This window comes from Pan troglodytes, chromosome 7 (assembly GCF_028858775.2).
Source record: "Pan troglodytes isolate AG18354 chromosome 7, NHGRI_mPanTro3-v2.0_pri, whole genome shotgun sequence".
In the NCBI taxonomy this organism is placed as follows: domain Eukaryota; kingdom Metazoa; phylum Chordata; class Mammalia; order Primates; family Hominidae; genus Pan; species Pan troglodytes.
The window spans coordinates 151,615,811-151,634,796 of record NC_072405.2 but is presented as its reverse complement, the minus strand read 5'-3'; the positions used below and the strand labels follow the sequence as shown (position 1 = coordinate 151,634,796).

The 18,986-nt window shown below is 59.0% G+C and overlaps 1 protein-coding gene and 1 long non-coding RNA gene across 2 annotated transcripts; one reads left to right on the top strand and one right to left on the bottom strand.

Moving 5' to 3' along the window:
• The first annotated feature begins 371 nt into the window (after positions 1-371).
• On the top strand, positions 372-7,047 carry GPR20 (G protein-coupled receptor 20). The gene has a single exon (XM_016959946.4). The coding sequence runs from the start codon at positions 1,301-1,303 to the stop codon at positions 2,375-2,377; it is 1,077 nt and encodes a 358-aa protein (XP_016815435.1). The 5' UTR covers positions 372-1,300; the 3' UTR covers positions 2,378-7,047.
• A 7,192-nt stretch (positions 7,048-14,239) lies between these two features.
• LOC107976528 (uncharacterized) lies at positions 14,240-18,311 on the bottom strand. The gene is made up of 4 exons (XR_001720574.3): positions 18,188-18,311; positions 16,384-16,519; positions 15,645-15,902; positions 14,240-14,517 (listed from the first exon to the last, which is right to left on the bottom strand). It is a non-coding gene; the product is annotated as an uncharacterized LOC107976528 (long non-coding RNA).
• Between the last annotated feature and the right edge of the window lie 675 nt (positions 18,312-18,986).

The window sequence follows — 18,986 nt, the reverse complement described above, 5'->3', positions numbered from 1 at the left end:
TGTTTACAGCAGGGGCCACCAGGAGGGGAAGGGATAAGGGTCCTCCCTTCTCCAGCAGGTGGGGGAGGGGCGCTGTGCAGAAGAAACGGCCCACGAGCCTCCCCACCCTGCCTGGCCCCAAAGGCTTCTCCTTTCTCCTGAAAAAGCCAGAAATGCCCTTATATGGAGGGTCAGCCCAGCTCTAGGGTGGGGGTAGGGCCGTTAACCCTTCATTTATAAATAGAGGGATAAATCACTGCCGAGTTAAACACGCCAGGGCAGGAACATAAACAGAGTGGGTGGCTCCGGCACAGCCCCTCGCCCGCCCCCCACCCCGGCCCCCCTGCCCAGGCCAGACGGGAGCTCAGTGTTTATTTGACTCACACCCTGGCTCCAGGCTTCAGCCCCAGCCAGCCACCCCACAGGGGCCTCTGTCTCCTTTTCCGTAGTTTGGGGGGATCATAGGGGTGCCCGCCTCTCAGGGCCAGTAGGAGCCTGGGGTGCCCAGTGAGACTGGTCCTTGGCTCCCATGCAGCCCCACTGGACAGCCTAATTCCCTTTGTAAAGCTCCCTCATGTGGACCCCCATCCAGGGCATTGACCTGATGCTGGCCTGGGAGGAGGGGAGAACAGATGGGTGGTCCCAGAGGATGGGGGCCATGACGGTGGGTGTGGGGACAGGGGAGTGGGCAGGGCAGTCAGAAGTCCCCACCATGAACAAGGCTCTGTCCCAGCAGAACTGGTTCATCAGCCACCAACTCTGCTGGCGCTGCTGTGCTGACCCGCTTGCTTAGTCACCCCAGCAGCAACGCGATCCCAGTGACATGGATTAGGAAGCAGGTAGAGAGGTTCAGTGGCCTACCCGAGCAAGCACACTAGTCAGTGGCACAGCTGGGGCTGGAGCCAGGCCCTGGAACTGCACACTGGAGCCCCGTGATCTTGCCCTTATCAGCTCTCCATCCTGAGGACAGCCCTGCACTGCACGTGTTTCCACCTCCTCCTCGTGCCAGGACGGTCGCAGAAACCTCCATATTTTGTCAAGTCTCCATGCTGGCAAGTGCCAGTCCTGGAATTTGAACACGTGTCTGACTCTGAAAGCCTGTGCCTTTTCTGCTGATGTCCGAGGCTCCCTCTGGGTAGAGCCAAGGTAGCAGGCATTTGAGGCCCCGGCCAGGTGAGGGCATGGAGATGGGGGCTGCTGGGCGTGCAGGGGCAGACGGGCCAGCTGAGTTCTGGGCCTCAGGGCAGGGCTTAAGGCCAGGCTGGCGCCTGGGGTGACCTGGTCTCCTTGCTTCCAGGCCTGGGGTGTGCTGGCTGCCGTCATGCCCTCTGTGTCTCCAGCGGGGCCCTCGGCCGGGGCAGTCCCCAATGCCACCGCAGTGACAACAGTGCGGACCAATGCCAGCGGGCTGGAGGTGCCCCTGTTCCACCTGTTTGCCCGGCTGGACGAGGAGCTGCATGGCGCCTTCCCAGGCCTGTGGCTGGCGCTGATGGCGGTGCACGGAGCCATCTTCCTGGCGGGGCTGGTGCTCAACGGGCTGGCGCTGTACGTCTTCTGCTGCCGCACCCGGGCCAAGACACCCTCAGTCATCTACACCATCAACCTGGTGGTGACCGATCTACTGGTAGGGCTGTCCCTGCCCACGCGCTTCGCTGTGTACTACGGCGCCAGGGGCTGCCTGCACTGCGCCTTCCCGCACGTCCTCGGTTACTTCCTCAACATGCACTGCTCCATCCTCTTCCTCACCTGCATCTGCGTGGACCGCTACCTGGCCATCGTACGGCCCGAAGGCTCCCGCCGCTGCCGCCAGCCTGCCTGTGCCAGGGCCGTGTGCGCCTTCGTGTGGCTGGCCGCCGGTGCCGTCACCCTGTCGGTGCTGGGCGTGACAGGCAGCCGGCCCTGCTGCCGTGTCTTTGCGCTGACTGTCCTGGAGTTCCTGCTGCCTCTGCTGGTCATCAGCGTGTTTACCGGCCGCATCATGTGTGCACTGTCGCGGCCGGGTCTGCTCCGCCAGGGTCGCCAGCGCCGCGTGCGGGCCATGCAGCTCCTGCTCACGGTGCTCATCATCTTTCTCGTCTGCTTCACGCCCTTCCATGCCCGCCAAGTGGCCGTGGCGCTGTGGCCCGACATGCCACACCACACGAGCCTCGTGGTCTACCACGTGGCCGTGACCCTCAGCAGCCTCAACAGCTGCATGGACCCCATCGTCTACTGCTTCGTCACCAGTGGCTTCCAGGCCACCGTCCGAGGCCTCTTCGGCCAGCACGGAGAGCGTGAGCCCAGCAGTGGTGACGTGGTCAGCATGCACAGGAGCTCCAAGGGCTCAGGCCGTCATCACATCCTCAGTGCCGGCCCTCACGCCCTCACCCAGGCCCTGGCTAATGGGCCTGAGGCTTAGTCAGCAGGGCTCTGCCAGGGGCCGAAGGTCAGGACTCATCTGGGCATGCCAGCGTGGACACCCACCATGCCAGGGGTGGCAATCGGTTCCATCTCAATTGATTGGTGATGGCTACCCAGAACACCACATTGAGCGTCTAAGGCCACTGTGCTGTGGTTGATTAGCAATGTCTGCCACTGGCTCTGATGGGATGTGGTGGCCTGAATGCTGGTGATTTGCTGTTCCTGGGGTATAGCACGTCCACTGAAAACTCACAGGGGTAGCCGGGAGCTGCTCCTCACTTTGGCCAGTTTGTCTCCAGAAGGAGTTCCTCAGAAAAAAGGGCAAAGTGGATTCCATTGATTAGAAGGATGAGATGAAAAAGAAAAAAGAAAAAAGGACAAAGATTATTTAGGTGCTGGGAATTCCCAAGAGAGTTAAGAAACAACCTGAATTCCCGAGAGAGCTAACAACAACAATGCTCCCTCCAACACACACACAGGAGGAAGGACAAGGACAGAAAGAAAAGGCCAGGGAGCATTCGTGTTGCATTAATGGAGGTGGGGGGGTGCATGTCTCTGCAAGACCCCCTCACCTGAGGCCTCCGTGAATTGCACGATAAAACGGCAGACACCCACAGTGCTCTGCTGTGAGCAAGCACTTTGATATCTAGGTTGCACTTGAACCCACAACAACCCACAAAGGAGAGGCTATTTTTCATCCATTTCTTGGTGCTGGAGGGGTCAAGTGACACACACAGGGGCCACAGCTGGGAAATGGCAGGGTCAGAATGAAAACCAGCCCCACCTCCTCCAGTGCCCTTGCACCTCCTTCCACGGAGAGTGCACGATCTTCCCAAAACCCCCACTCTAGGAATGGCCTCAGAACGGCTCGCCTGCTGCCCCAGGCAGAGGCAGTGCTCACAGCCCCATCCTATGGATAAGAAAACCAAGAACAAAGTCACGCAGCAGTGAACCCAGGCATGCCAGGTTGTGGCCACCATCTCCCCATGCAAACAGCCATTTTCCTCCCCTCCGGGGGCAGAGAGGACATGACCAGCTGCTCTGGCCCAGCTCACTATGAGTCCCCATGCTTTCACTAGGGAGGGAGCTTTTCTCTGGCTGGGGCCTCTGATCATCTCCTCAGAGCTGGACTCTAGGATTTCCTCCCACGTGCCTTCTGCCGAGTGTCCAAGCTCCCAGCCCTTTCAGGACTGGTAATGGGGAAGGGAGCCTGTGGTGAGGAAGAGGAGTGTGGGACATCCCTGGCACTTCCGGCTCTGAGGCCCTGCCATCAGACCTGGCCATAGCCACTGAAGCAGGCGAGTTGGGCTCAGGTCCTCAGGCCAGGCCTTTGGCTACAGAGAAGTCCTACACACTCAGGGTGACCGTGGCCTGTGTGGCTGGGAGCAGGATGGGGAGGAGGAGGAAAAGGCCGGGGCTCCCCGATTCAGCTCGAGGCAGAGTCTCCTGTCCCCAGTTTAGGGTCCTGGACTTTATATCCCCATGTTACACATGAAGAAACTGAGGCTCAGAGGGAGAAAGGGGCTTGCCAAGGTCATAGAGTGAGTGCCTGAGTCATCCAAGGCCAGTATTGTCCTCACCAACCCCAGCTGTGGCCATGTGGAGCAGCTGAGGTGGGGGGCACCAGCCCAGAAGAGTCAGAGGTGTGCCCAGCAAGGTGGTGGAACTGGGAGTGCTGCCAGGGCTACTTCCTCCCTGGGTCCGGATGCCCGAGAAGCAGTGGGTATCACCATGGCCGCCAGCATTCTTGATACTTACCAGGCACCAGGCACAATTCTGGAACCTTCCCCCAGCCCCCAGCTCTCGGGTGCTGCTCAGAGAGGGGCCGTGGCTTACCAGGGATGCGGGTTCCACAAGGCACAGGGGCCCAGCGTTCGGGAAAGGACACGGCTGGGGGACAGGGCTGTGCATGCAGAAAAACCCCGCTGACCACAGGTGCAGCCTTCACAGCGGCTTTCAGGCAAGCAGGCACCAACAGCGAGCGAGCCATCATTCCCAGGGCTGCGAGCCGGCACCCACGTGGTCACACGCCTAGAGCTGAGGAGTGAGGGGTCAGGGCTCAGGTGTCCTGCCCAGCCCAAGCCATGAGCTTCTTCCAGGCTCATGTGGCCCACCAGTCCCTGAATGGCCTTGCTTACCTGGGACCCCTCCACCCACGCTCACAAGTCATCCAGGGCCAGGGACTCTGGACTCCATTCCTCCAGGGGCTGTGGGTCCTCTTGCTCCATCTTAAGGGGCGCCCAAAGCCCCAGAGACTACCTGCCGGCTCCCACTCCCGCCTCTCAAGCAAGCTCTGCACGTGGCCTGGAGTATGACACCCCTCTGCCCTTGGTCCCGCACTGTACTGTGAAGACCCCTCCAGCCCGGGGCTGCAAGGAGGCAGGGGCCAGGGGGAAGGAGTGCTAAGGTGACGGGGAATGGCCTGGGCAAAGGTAAGGCCAAGCGCCCGCCTCGCTGGGGCCAGTGAAGGGCCTTCCATGCAGCTTCCCGGCCCCTCCCCTCCCCTACCAGTCTTCCCGGCCCCTTCCCCGCCAGTCTTCCCTGCCCCTCCTCCACCAGTGTTACCTGCCCCTCGAGCCTTTGGCCTCCCCATCAATGACCCCCAGCCTGGCTCCATTCCTGGTTGTCACTCTAATTCACACTAAAGAGTGAATGGCTGACACTTGAGGATTGCTGTGCTTGAAGAGGCAGGGCTTGCAATTTTTCTGGAACAATCCCTTTCTTCAGGAGGAAGGGTCTCTAAGGTAGGTGAGCCAGGTCCCCTCCTTGTCTCCAAGTCTGAAATCCCATCATTCAACTTGGGTTCCTCGGGCCTCAGAGGCTTCTCAGACTATAAGAGGCCGGGAGAGGAAGGACATCCTGTCCGAAGCAGGTGCGTCCACTACCACTCATGCTGGACAGAACAGGCCGCCTGTCTTCTGTGGCCAGGGACACAGGCTTGGGGCCCATCCTCAGACCTCTGAGAACTGCCTGCCAGCCCCCGATGCAGAACCCTTGATAGGCAAGCCTCAGTTTCTCCACACCCCACTCCTCTTTCTCCTCTCCTCAGCCTTACAGCTGGAGGGCAGGGGGCTGGGGAAGGGGGTCACCCCAGTGCCCTGGACTGGGCCCCACAGCTCCCCCGGCTGCTTGCTTCCTCCTTCTGACGGCCAGCTCCTTCCCACTTCAGCCTCCTCTGTGGGCACCGAGGCCCAGGAGGTTCAAAAGTCAGACCAAGACTGTCCTTGGTCCCACAGGGGCAGAGGTAAGATCTGTGCGTGCCCCCTCTCCACACTCACGGGGACAGGGCGTGAGATCTTCGCACCCCCTCCCCATGGTCTCCCTTTCCAGATTTTCAAAACGCCCAAGTGACGTGAAATGGTGTGTGTATTTATATCCGACGTAAACAATCTCCTTCACGAGATGTCCTCGTCTGGAATTAAAGCTGTTTATTCTATTCTTGCCCACGACTCTGCTCCTGGGCTGGTGGGGGACATGGAGCTGGCGGAGGGTATGGAGCAGGGTGGCAGCCCTACGCACGCTCCAACTCTGTGTCCTGCGGACCAGCAAGGCTCCACAGGGAGGCAGCGGCAGTGGTTTTGTGGTTTTGTCATCCCTGCTGGGAGGCAGATTTAGGGGCCTTGAGCCCTGCCCAGCTCTGATGGGCAGGGGATGGAGGGGGCACAAGTGGCTGACTTGCCAGCAGGGTGTGGGCATAGCAGCTGGGTGGGGGGCATGGACCAGCAGAACAAGGGGCTCCATCCCTGATCCCGACCCTGCCTACCCAGGGCAAGGACGTGGAGGTGGGCGAGGCAGCCAGACCACCCACAGCCACTGAGTCCTATCATATCAGCAGAGATATGGCCTAGAGGGAGAGGGAGGGGATGGGTCAGCTGGTCCAACACACCAGGGAGAGGGAGCACTGGCCTCCTTGTGGGCCTACTAAGTGCCGCTGAGTGGCCCCTTCACTGAACCTGGGAGGGTGAGATGACCACCTCCATTCCTAGAGGAGAAACTTAGGCTTTGGGGGTGGCCAGGGAGGGGGCTCAAACCAGGGCCCCCAGGTGCCCAGTTCTTTGTCTCTGGTCTGGCCCAGCAGAGCTCTGGGTGGGGAGGCGCTGTCTGGGGGCTCATCACTCCCACAGTCTGGCACCCGCGGCGGCCGGAGGCGTCTGGATGTAAATATTAGGGCCTGTTTAGATTAAAGCTCCATTAATAGCAGGAAATGTTGCCTGGGTGCCTGCCCCAGCTTCCTGGAGGCCTGAAGGCATGGAGCGGGGTGGGGATGCACTATCTGCGCTGGACACCCCCCCGTGTGCCCTATTGGAGCTGGACACCCCCTATCTCCACCCCCCCACGCACCCTGCTTGCCACCTGGCTTAGCAGTTCTGACTCCAGCCTCCCTGCCTCTTCACACACAGCCCCTCCTCTCTCCTTCAGGGCCTCTGCAGCCCAGCGCTCTGTGTTCCCCACCCCGTCACCTCCTGGGGCAAGTCCTCACGGGATGAGAGGGGACCCACGTGGCCACATCCGCCCACCCTCCAGAGCTGGGCCCCCACCCGAAGGGGTCTGTGCACCCAATTCACAGAGGAGAAAACTGAGGCTTAGAGACATCATGGGACCAACCCAACGTACCCAGGCGCCACCTCAAAAAGGAGCTGGAATTCCCCTCCCAGCCCTGCCTGACTCCAGGGTCAAGGCCACCCCCTACTTCCTGACCCCCCATCAGAAAGCTGTGGGCCAGGGAGAGGGAGCAGTCAAGCTCAGCGTCTGCAGAAAGTCTCTGGCTGTGGAGGGGCGGGCCCAGGTGCAGGAGGGAGTGGAGGGGTGAGTAGGAAAGGTGGGAGGAGAGAGAGGGGCCGAGGGGAGGGGCTGCAGCTGGAGGGCCAGGACAGGCCTGGGGAAGTGGCTCCGCCCATGAGACCACACTCTCCTGCTCCCAGTCCTGTCCCCTGCCATTCCCTCCCCATGGATGGTCCCTCACCCCATCTCCTCGGACCACCTCCTGCTCCATGACTCCTGGCCCCCGCCCCACTGGCCCAGCAGCCTGTGCCCAGCCCCAGCCAGGGCCTTCCGCTTGTCAAGTCCCACCCCCTCCTCTGCCCCTACTCTTCCTGGGGCCGCCTCTTGAAGCTGATTCCTCCCCACCCCACCCCAGGACAGGCCACAAGGCCCAGCCTCGCCCTCCAGATTGGACCCTGCCCCACCTTTCCTCGGCCTCACTGAGCCCTCAAGGACTCAGCACGGATGACCCCTTCACCATCCCTCGGCTAGTTCTGGGCCTCCAGGTGTGTCTCCCTAACTCTCCCCTGCAGCACCTCTCTGGAACTCAGCTGGAGCTGAGGCCAGGCCCCCTGCAGAGCCCTGGGGAGTCCTGAGCTCTCGTGGCTCAGCTGCAGGAGTGCTCAGATCCTAACCCCATGTGGCCAGCTCCAGGGAGAACAGTCAAGTGTTGGGCACAGGACGGGGTCACCCAGGAGGGCTCCAATGAGGAAGAGGTGCTCAACGTCATTCCCTCCTGGTCCTCTCTTTGCCCACCTGGGCCAGGAGGGACTTCTTCCAGATGACTCCCAGCTGGGCCTCTCCTGGAGGGTGTGGTGCTGGGAGCGCCAAGTGCCGCACAGACCTGGACAGGCTGGCAGGGCAGGGGTGTCGTACCCCCGTTTTACAGATGAGCTCACCTGCTGCAACCACACACCCTCCTGCCTAGTCCAGCTCGGCCCCTGATTCGCTGATTCCAGGTCACCTCTGAGCCTGGGCTTTGTCCCTGTAGGTGGGAGCCTAACACCAAACCGCAGGTGCCCCTCGCACCCGCCCAAGGGAGGCAGCGGAGGCCTGGCCGCTCGGGGGTCCCCCTGAGACCTCAGCCATGTCCCTGCCCCTCTCTGGGCCTCAGTTTCCCCATCTGTAATCCAGAGCTTAGAACAAATGGTTCCCTAGCCCTGGTGTGCGAGGTACCCACCCAGTGCCTCTGGGCCCTGCCCACCTCCTCTGCTGCCCCGGCCCTCAGCACAGCCTCCGCCTATCACGCCTGCATGGGGACGCCCTCACAAGTTGACGCCAAGGGCTGACGTGGGAAAAGCTCTTGTGTTTATAAGCCAGCCCCAGGCTCTGTGCCTGTCCTTCTCCTACAGCCCCCCAGCTTCCCAGGGCACCGGCGTGGGAGTCGTGGACAGAGAGGGGAACTCGCCCAACACCACAACCCAGGGAGGCCTCGGGACACTCTGCTGAGATGGAGTGGGGGTGGGGCATGAACCTGGGGGGGAAGAGTGGGCCAGGTGGGCTGTCACTTGTCCTGCACTGGAACATCAGGGACCCGGGTGCCTCCCTGGCATGTCACAGCATCGAGGGGCCCCTGGGTGTCCAGCGTGCTGTCTGACCACCCAGTGAGAGCTGCCCTTCAGACTACCACTTGACCCCAAGGGCCAGTCAGGAAATGCCACATCATCTATGTGCTCAGTATTTCAATGACATTATAGCATCACTGGGTTTTGGGAATCCTCGGTGTTTTACATAATGGGAGTCCACAGGCATCTTCAGCCACCAAGAGTTCCCGGGGGAACAGGCACTGACCATCTGAACCTGGTGTGCCTGGGTGGGGCTCCCAGGGGACTGGGAGGGCTGGGTCCACCACTCTCCTGGTACCTGCCCTGCTGTCCATGAGAGGCTCATCCCCTCCCAAATGCATTGCACATTTTACAAACTATTCTGCTTGGAAACTCAGCAAATGAGCTACCTGTCGGGGAAGGGGGCAGCACCGGGGCCCAACACCCATCAGACTTCACATCGGGGCCAGCCTGGGGGCTGAAGGGCATCGGATCCCCTGTGTACTGCAGGCATCCAGGCGGTACCAGTGGCCTGGGGTCAGGGTCCTCCACTCACCCCCACGGGTGCCCCTCTTAGTGGCCTGGTGGGGGTGCAGGGTTGAGGTCCAGGAGTCTGAATCCCCCACCTCAACCATCCTCTCCAGAACAAAGCCATGGAAGGGTTTTGGGGAGCTCCCAGAACCCTAACTTGGGAGATCACAGAGAGGCTGCCACAGCCCAACCCAGAGCAAGCCCTCCAGAATACAGCCCAGGTAACAGGATGGCCCAGCCGCCAGGCCCCTGAATCACACTAGCCCCTCGGCAAGTTACATGTCTTTCCTAAGCCTCAGTTTCCTCCTCTGTCAAGGGGAGATTGCGGACACCCTCTGCCTTAAGGCAAGGTTGCGGGAATTAAGTGAGTGTGTGTGGATCTGTGTGTAGGCACGTGTTATGCATGCCTGCGTGTCTGTGTGTCTACATGTACGCAGGCATTCATGTGTACATGCAGGAATGTGTGTGTGTGTGTGTGTGTGTGTGTCTCAGTCCACTTTCTGTTGCTATAACCACATGTGCAGAACACCACAAACTGGCTAATTCCTAATGACTAGGAATTAATTGGCTCAACAAATTCCGGAGGCTGGGAAGTCCAAGATGGAGGGGCCCCATGTGGTGAAGGCGAGACAGATAGAGAGACAGACAGAGACAGAGAGTGTGCCAAACTTGTCCTTTCCTAAGGAACCCACTCCCAGGATGATGAACCATTCCCTGCTTTTACCTTTTGTTGCTTTGGGGGAAAAAGAACCATTCCTGAGATAACGTATTAATCCATTCATGAGGGTGGTGCCCGCATGACTCAAACACCTCCCAGTGGCCCCTCATCCCAACACTGTCACACTGGTGATCGAGTTTCTGACATGTGAACCTAGGGGCACCCGTGCAAACTGCAGCAGTGTGCATGTGTGAGTGTGTGTGTCCATGTACCTATGTACAGTCATGCGTCACTCACTGACAAGATACATTCTGAGAAATGCATCATTAGACCATTTCCTCATTAGGGGACCGTCACAGACTGTCCTTACACAAACTCAGATGGAACGGCCTCCAGCACCCCTCGGCTCTACACCGTAGGCTTTGCTCCTAGGCTGCAAACCTGTACCGCGTGTTACTGTACTGAGTCCTGTGGGCGATGTAACACGGTGATAAGTATGTGTGCAACTAAACAAATCCACACATAGAAAAGGTAACGCACTGTGCCACAGTGTTACGATGGCTGGGACATCACTGGGCAACAGCCATTTTTCAGCTATTTAGAATCTGATAGGACCACGGTCATATACGCAGCCCATCACTGACTGAAACGTTGTTATGTGGAGCATGGTTGTATATGTGTCTGCGTATCTGTGTGTATGTACGTGTATATGTATGTGAGTCTGTGTGTACATTGTGTATGTATGTGCATATGTGTATGTATGTGTATATGCATGTGAGTCTGTGTGTGTGTTTGTGAGTCTGTGTATGTATTGTATATGTGATGTCTGTATGTACGTGTGTGTACTGAGTCGCTGTGTGTGTCTGTGTATGCACGTGTGTGTATGTTTGTGTTTGTATGTATACATACATGTGTGTGTATGTGAGTCTGTATATGTGTGTGTACATGTATTTATGTTTGTGAGTGTGTGTATGTACCTATGTATATGTATATATGCATGAGTCTGTGTATGTGAGTCTGTGTGTGTGTATGTGAGTCTGTGTGTGTCTGTGTGTGAGTCTGTGTGTGTATGTGAATCTGTGTGTGTCTGTGTGTGTGTATGTGAATCTGTGTGTGTCTATGTGTATGTGAGTCTGTATGTGTGTATGAGTGTGTGTATGTGAGTCTGTGTGTGTATTTGAGTCTGTGTGTGTCTGTGTGTATGTGAGTCTCTGTGTGTGTATGTGAGTCTGTGTGTGTATTTGAGTCTGTGTGTGTCTGTGTGTATGTGAGTCTCTGTGTGTGTATGTGAGTCTGTGTATATGTGAGTCTGTATGTGTGTGTGTCCGTGTGTAAGTCTGTGTGTCTGTGTATGTGAGTCTGTGTGTGTGTGTGTGAGTCTGTATGTGTGTGTATGTATGTGTATGCGTGTGTGTATGTGAGTCTGTGTGTGTATGTGAGTCTGTGTGTGTGTATGTGAGTATGTGTATGTGTGTGTGTGTGTGTGTGTGTGTCCTCCCATGGTGTTTGGCACTCAATCAGTGATTGAACTGAGCTAATGAAAGGAGCAGGGCTGTCCTCTGGACAGTCCCCAGCACGTTCATTCATTAATTCAATCAACAGTTTATCTACCCACCCTGTGCCAGGTATAACTGAGGGTCTCACTCCCAACAAAACGTCTGCCTCCCCATACACACCCTTACATCCATGCACCATGATCACAGTGGCCAACCCCTCCAATGGGGCTCATTCCCCTGGGGCCAGCCCTATTTGCTCTGGGCTTTCCCTGGAACTTGCACACACATAGGGGTGGGCAGAGCTAAGGGGGCACATTCTGGGCCCCAGCCCAGCCTGGGCGAGCCCCTCCAGCTGGCCCCAGCCCCTCCACTGATCCGCTGGGAATGCCGGCAGGATGGAAGTGCCTGGGGCATGTGACCACCAGGTGGCGCTGCTGGCCTGGGAGCGGCTGCAGAGGCACCAGGACCCTCTGACCTTCCTCTGCCGCCTGTCTCTCAAGGCGTCGTCCCCAGAGCTGAGCAATCCTGGAAGAATGCTCAGAGGATCTGTGACTTCCTGACCGGCCTGGGAGAGGTTCTCGGACTGCCCCTCCCTCTAGGTCTCTTTCCCCACCTAGGGGAGGGCTTGCGCTCAGGGGTCACAGCCTCGAGAGAATGTCTGCACTCCTCCTTACCTGAGTGGCCTTGCAGGTTCCTTTGCCTTCCCAACTTGGGGACAAGTGAGGGCGTCTTCACTGTGTGCCTGCCCCATGCCAGCCTTGCAGATGGAGCGCAGATGGAGTCGGGTACAAGTGCCCTCCACCCTCCACCCTCCACGCACAGGCAGGCTAGCTCCTCCCTCCTCTGTATACCCGGACAGGAGGGGTTCTTATAATGCCCTCCTCCCAAGCAGAAGGAGGCTGAGGCTCAGCGAAGTGAGCCCTCACTCTGCCCGGGGCACACAGCTGGGGGCAGAGCCCACTCCTCACCTTCGCCTTCTCTCCAGGTCCCGAGGCGGTGTGCTGCCTTGCAGAGCGAAACTGTTTTCCCTGTTGTAGAGATGGGTGGGGAGCATGCTGGGAGACAGAAAATGCCCTGTCTGGAGTCACCCCAGCGAAGAGCAGTGGGGCTGGGGCTGGGCAGCTGTGTAGGGGTCAGGGGGCCGCTGGGGAGCTGCCTCTCCTTCTGGATGACAGGCTGCACTTGCACTTGTGGGGGGAGCCAAGAGCCCCACGGCCATCCATGGTCCTCAGGTTAAAAACCTCATTCATCACCTGTGAGCCCAGAGAGGTCAGAGCCCCCCACCCCGAGTCACACAGCCTGGCAGCCGAGATCGCTGTGTGGGCAGGAGCGAGAAACCAGCCTGAGGGCTCAGATGTCCTGACAGGCAGTCCTGAGCATTGCCAACCAGATCACTGGCACCTGCCCCAAAGCCAGTGGCGAGGGAGAGAGTGCTTGGGTGTGTGTCACTCGGCAGTCTCTGGCCCCTTGGGTCAGGCAGAGGGGACAGGCCCCACCTGTAGGGACAGAGGGAGACAGTGACAGTGTCCAGTAGACCCTGGCCCGACAGCTGGGCCACGCCCCTGCCTGTGTATCCATCTGCCCACTGTGGTTCAGCTGAGGGGGGACTGGCCTGGCAGGTGGGCACAAGGCCCAGGCCCCAGATTCCTGGAGAGGTCGGTGGGAGCTCCTGTCAGGGGGCCCCAGGGAGCGGGCAGTGTGGCCACTGGGCCCTGAGACCCTCTGGGGAGCCAGGGCAGGGCCAGGCCAGGGGTCTTGCCAGCCCACTCCCACTCCCGGGCTCCGAGTCGCCTGCCAGCTGTCTCACTTCCTTCCCGTCCACCGGCCCGCAGGCCACCTGCTGCCACCTTCTCCAGCACTCGCTCTGCCTCACCCATAGGCCTTTGCTGGACTGGGGGAGGCCAGAAAGATGGAAACAACTCCAGAACCCCAGAACCTTGATTCTTTTTGTTTGTTTTTAGTTTTGAGGCAGGGTCTTGCTCTGTCGCCCAGGCTGGAGTGCAGTGGTGCAATCACAGCTCACTGCAGCCTCGACCTCCTGGGCTCAAGCGACAGCCACCCTCACCCCAATGCCCACAGTAGCTGGGACTACAGGCACATGGAACCATGGTCAGATCTTTTTTTTTTTTTTTACTTTTAGTAGAAATGGAGTCTCAACATGTTGCCCAGGCTGGTCTCCAATTCCTGGGCTCAAGGGATCCTCCTGCCTCAGCCTCCTAACGTGCCATAATTATAGGCATGAGCCACTGTGCCTGGCTGATTCTTTAAACCAGGATTTGAAATCCTTTCTTCATATCTTGTCCCTGCAATAGCTAATAGTTCTAGAACCTTCTATCCATTCACTTCCCTCTTCCCCTGTGGCATGACCCCCACAAGTCTCTCACAGAGGAAGCCTCAGGCCACAGTGCTTACCAACGACCCCTCTAAGGGGACAAGTTGGGGGCCAGCCTGAGGGAAGGGGCTCCCACTGTGTCTGTGTGGGAGCCCTTGGGAGACGATGCTGGCCCAGCAGGGTGGGTTCTGGGCCTGCGGGGGAAGGTGGCGATGCCACACCTGAGAGCCAGCCCAGGGGTCCGTGGGGCCACGGGTGCAGGGGAAGGTGGACAGGCCGAGTGGTCAGATACACTGCCCACCCCTAGGGCCTACCTGAGCCCATGCTAGGTACATAGTGGGGCTGTGTTTGTGGGGCTGGGACCAAATCCCAGGTCCAGCCCTTGACTGTTGTGTGACCTTGGAGCAGGTGAGTTCACCTCTGTAAGCCTGTTTGCTCCTTGGTAAAACAGCCATACTCACGCTAACTTCTTGGGTGGTTGAGATGAAATTGTGGGAAAGGGACAAGGCATTCAACTTAGCACCACACACAGCCCATCTATCATTCAGCAAGCATTTATTGAGCACCTACTATAAGCCTTGGCATGGAATCAGGATGAATGAGGGACAATCCCTGCCCTCAAGGAGCCCGCAGCTGCAATCCCGGGCAGTGAGGGCCTGTCGGAAATGTAAGCTGGGCTCAACTGCCTGCTAGAGAGGTGGGGAAGGCTTTCCAGAGGAAGTGACATTTAGCTGGGTTTTGAAGGATGAGTAGGAGTTTGCATCTGGAAGTGCATCTGCTGCAGCAGGAACTGTCGGGGCAGAAGTGGAGATGCGGCTGTGTTGTGGAAGCACAGAAGCACAGGGGTCACAGGGCCTGGCCGGCTGGCAGAGGAGCCTCAGGAAGGTCACCTCCCCTCTCTGGGCCGCAGTTTCCCTGTCTCTAGATGAGGATAAACGCGCCCGCCTCCCAAATGGGATAGTGGCTGTGGCAAGCGCGGGGTGAATGCTAATGTTCTCTATTTAATTTTCCATGTTCTGTTTTGAGGCCAGTCAGGGTTATTTCTGTCCACACTCGACTATTTCCAGGCCCAGAGTCCTCCTTTCCCACAGAGGACAGCGCTGGGCCTGCCCCAGCCCACTGTCTACTCCCAGGCCGTGGTGGGAGGCCAAGGGCAGGGGGCACCTGGAGAAGAAATGCAGACTCAGGATGGATCAGAGGCAGGGTGGGGACCCAGCCACCCCAGGAAGCCCAGGGCTCCAAGGGCCCCGTTTGGTGTGCCCAAGGCCGAGCAGCCCAGTTCCAAGCCCCTTTTCCAGGTGAGGTGGGACGGAGGATCCCATGTAGTCAGGGGAAGAGAGCAGAAGCATTCACCACACCCCCCAGGACTGCCCCGCTGCTGCCCGGCCTGCCCAGGCGAGGAATCTCCCCATCCCCACAGCCACAGCCTGGTGTGCCCCACCCGGCCTCCTCCCTGTTCTCTCAGCTTCCCAGTTCCCACCATCACCCCCATTCCGGCCCAAGGGGCTGACCCAGGGGTGTGACATCAGGGAAGACAAGAGGTGGGGTTAGGGCGCTGCCTGACCTCCTACAAAACAAGCTGCCTTCCTGGTAGCCCTGGGCAGCTGGCCCAGGGATGGCCCATGGGGGCCCCGCACTCTAGCCAGGTTACCTGCTGCTGGCCAAGAAGCTGGGTGCTCTGGGCTGCCTCCCTGTCCCTTCTGCAAAGCCCCTGATCCCCACAACCTCTCTCCCACCCTGAGAGCCTGCCAGGGGGTCCTTCCTGGCTGTCCCTGGGCTCAGTCTCCTTGTCGTGGGGCACAGGATTGGGTGGCAGGAAAGAACAGGGGTGGCTGGGGCTGGGGCACAAGGGGGGCAGGGAAGAGACACAGAGTGCAAGGTGGGGAGGGACAGGCACAGCTGGAGACGACAGTGTGTGGAGGCTCCAGGCAAACACATCTCACCTCCAGCACGTTCTCAGCAATCCATCAGTGTGACTGCCCCTGGAACGTGCGGGGGCGCCAAGGCGGAGTTGCAGAGGCTGTTACTGATATGTATCGTGGGGTGAGTCGGGGTGGGGGACGCATATCCCCACTCAGAACTCTGCATCGTAGATCCCATGCGTCTTGACACCTTCGTCTGCTAACATCTAGAAACCTTAGCATTTGAGAACCTTCAGATCCAAGGGTTCTGAGAGCTTAGAATTGTAGGATTTGTGAATTCTAGAAACACAGGCAAGAAGATCACCTGTAGGGTGTCTCCTCTGCTCATGCAGCCTGGAGGGACCTCTCGGTGATCCCCGGCCAACCCCTCCCCCGCACTCAGCCCAAGAACCAGCCTCAACCACCTCCCTTCCCAGCTCAGCCTCACCTGCTGCCCAACCTGCAATACCTCCTCCCATCTCCCATCCTCAGACGGCCCATCCCTCCTGCAAGGTCCAGTCCGAAGTCGTCACCTCCCCCAGGAGGCCCACCCGTCCTCCTCAGCCCAGCCTGACTCTCAGGATCAGGCTCACCCTGCGGAGGCTGAAGCCACCAAGTCATAGTCCCAGTCCCAAGGGGAAGACAGGCCTGGAGCAGGGAGAGGTGTGGGCAAGAACACAGCCTCGGTCCCACAAAGAGGAGTTCAAACCCCCGCTCCAGCCCAAATGGCCCGGGCAGTGCCCTCACTCGTCTGCTTCAGCAGCCTCACCCGACCACTCACGATGGCTACAGATGGAAACTGCCCACGCATCTCTCAGCAGCTGAAAGGATGACTCCACAGTGGACGATTACTCAGGTGTAAAAAGGAGCAAAGCACTGGCACATGCAATAATGCGGAGGGACCTGAAGCCACCGTGCTAAGTGAAAGAAGCCAGACATGAAAGGCCACGTGGTGCTCACACCTCCAGAGATGTCCAGAACAGGCAAAGCCAGAGACAGAGCACAGACGTGCTAGCCAGGGCTGGCTTCCTTGGAGGCTCCCAAGGAGAATCTGTTTCCCTGCCTTTCCAGCCCCTGGGGGCCCCCCTGGACTCCATGGCTATGGGGGCAGGTGCCAAGGCCCTGGAGCAGGGCACGACCACCAGGACCCATTGGGAATTGGCATCTGACTCCCTTCCACCGCCCCGGGTGCCCCCATTGAGGAAGAGCAGACTCTCAGCAACTGTGCCCAGAGTGGCCTGGCCCATCAACCATGTGCCCCCTCAGCCTTCCTGCAGCCATTCAGAGACAGCAGTAAACACTCCTCCATCCCAGTGTGTGGGCCCAAAGCTGAGATCCCAGCCCAGGTCTCCCAGCTCACAGCCCTGCCCAGGGCCACCCTCCTGCTAGACGTCACCACATCAATGAGCATCTACCCCGTGCAAGGAAGAGGCCGGCGATGGGGTCCAGGTGAGGGGACAGCCAAGCCCACCAGGCGGTGGCCTTCCCTCACCTGCCCATTCTGGGCTAGGTCAGCTCTACCTGGAGCCCGAGCCCAGGCCCCTCCAGTGCCCTCTGCTGACTGCAGCAGACTGACCACCCTGGAGACCCTCCTGCCCCTGCCCCGAGACCCTCCATGCCACCCTGCCTCCAACCTCTGTCTTCTGCCCCTATTGCCCCTTCATGGTCCTGCAGGCCACCCATGCTCTGTAAATCCAGCCCACCTGGGCACCCCATGAGACCTCGGACCGGTCACATCCTGGTCCCTCCTCTTCCCCCACCCCCACATCCGACTGGCACTCCCTTTGGGCAGCTCCATCCGGTGGTGTCCTCTCTGAGTCCCAGGGCCTGCATCGGGTGGTGTCCTCTCTGAGTCCCAGGGCCTGGCACTCAGCAGGCCCTGGGGACATCAACCAGGGGCCCTTGAAGCTGTGTCCCTGGACACAGTTTCCCTGCCCCAAGCCCTGGCACATTCGGCCCAGGCTTGGCAAAAACTCCTTGTCCTCCAAGGACTCGGCTGCACCAGCCACTCAAATAAATTGATGTTCCCATCTCCGCTGACTCATGGATGAGAACATCGGGGTTCCTGCCAATGGCCACACACACCCCCAGCCCCACCAGGGAATAGCCCTGCACCCTGCAGGGACAATGTCATGAGCCTGAGAAGCCACCAGCTTCCCCTACTCCATGAGCACCAAGCTCCAGCCTGCTTGAGCTGTTGGGGGCCCCCTGCCTTGGCACTGTTCCTAATAGAGCCTAGGACCTTGTTTGAGCCCTACAAGGAAGCAGGGACCCCAGGCATCATCTTACAAACAAGGAAACTGAGGCTTGGGGAGGGGAGGAGCTTGTGGGTCCAAGTTCCCTGCCGGCTGTAACACTGTAGGAGTCAGAACCTGGCCAATGCCTGGAGGGGGCTTCCTTGGCCAGGGCTGAGCCTCAGGCTGCCCCCACCCCATCTCTCCCCGACTCCCATTGCATATGGAAACCAGAAAATCAATCCTAAGACCCCCAGCCAAATGAACGGACCCTCGTCTTGGCCAAGGACATTCCAAAGTGAACCTGAGAAACGAGTTCAGGCCACGGTGGGAAGCGGGAGACGGACATACCTTGTTATCCCCCCTCCCTTTTGGAATGACTGGCAGAACAGTCTTTCAGTCTGATAATAAACATCTCCCATCCATTCTCTCTGCAGTCTGCTGCCTGGAGGCTTCATCTGCATGATGAAACCTCGGTCTGCACAACCCATTATCTTAACCCAGACATTCCTATCTACCGACAATAACTCTTTCAACCAACGGCCAATCAGAAAATCTTCGAATCCACCTATGACCTGGAAGCATCCCCGCTTCCGGTGGTTCCGCCTTTCTAGGCGTAACCAATGTACAGCTTATGTGTATTGATTGATGCCTTGTGTCCCCCTAAAATGTATGAAACCTAGCTGTGGCCCGACCACCTTGAACACATGGTCTGAGGGTCTCCTGGGGCTGTCATGGGCCCCCGGCCATTCATCTTTGGCTCAGAATAAATGTCTCAAACACTTTACGGAGTTTGACTTTTTGTTGATGTATACCTCCAGGGAGGCCTCACTGCAGACTTACTGGGCCGCGGGGGCCTCAAGGACCAATATGGCCCCTCCTCTTGGAACAGACGGCCCCAAGCCAAGAGGACTTGGGGACCCTGTGGCCCAAACGGGTCATTTCACAGAATGGGAGACGGAGGCCCACGTGGGGAATGGAGGAGAGCGAGGTGGAGCAAGGCCCTTCCCAGCCCTGGGCGGCCCCTTGACCCTTTTGTTCCCCCTCGCTGCCAGGCCTGTGACTGGGTGGGCCTGGGTCTGCAGCCCTACGGGGACCGGAGGGACAGCTGAGTGAGCAGAAGGTGCCTTGTGGCCAAGGCACAGAGGCG

What these genes read in the sequence shown, in the direction of transcription:
- GPR20 (XM_016959946.4), top strand. Translation starts at nt 1,301, where the DNA reads ATGCCCTCTGTGTCTCCAGCGGGGCCCTCGGCCGGGGCAGTCCCCAAT.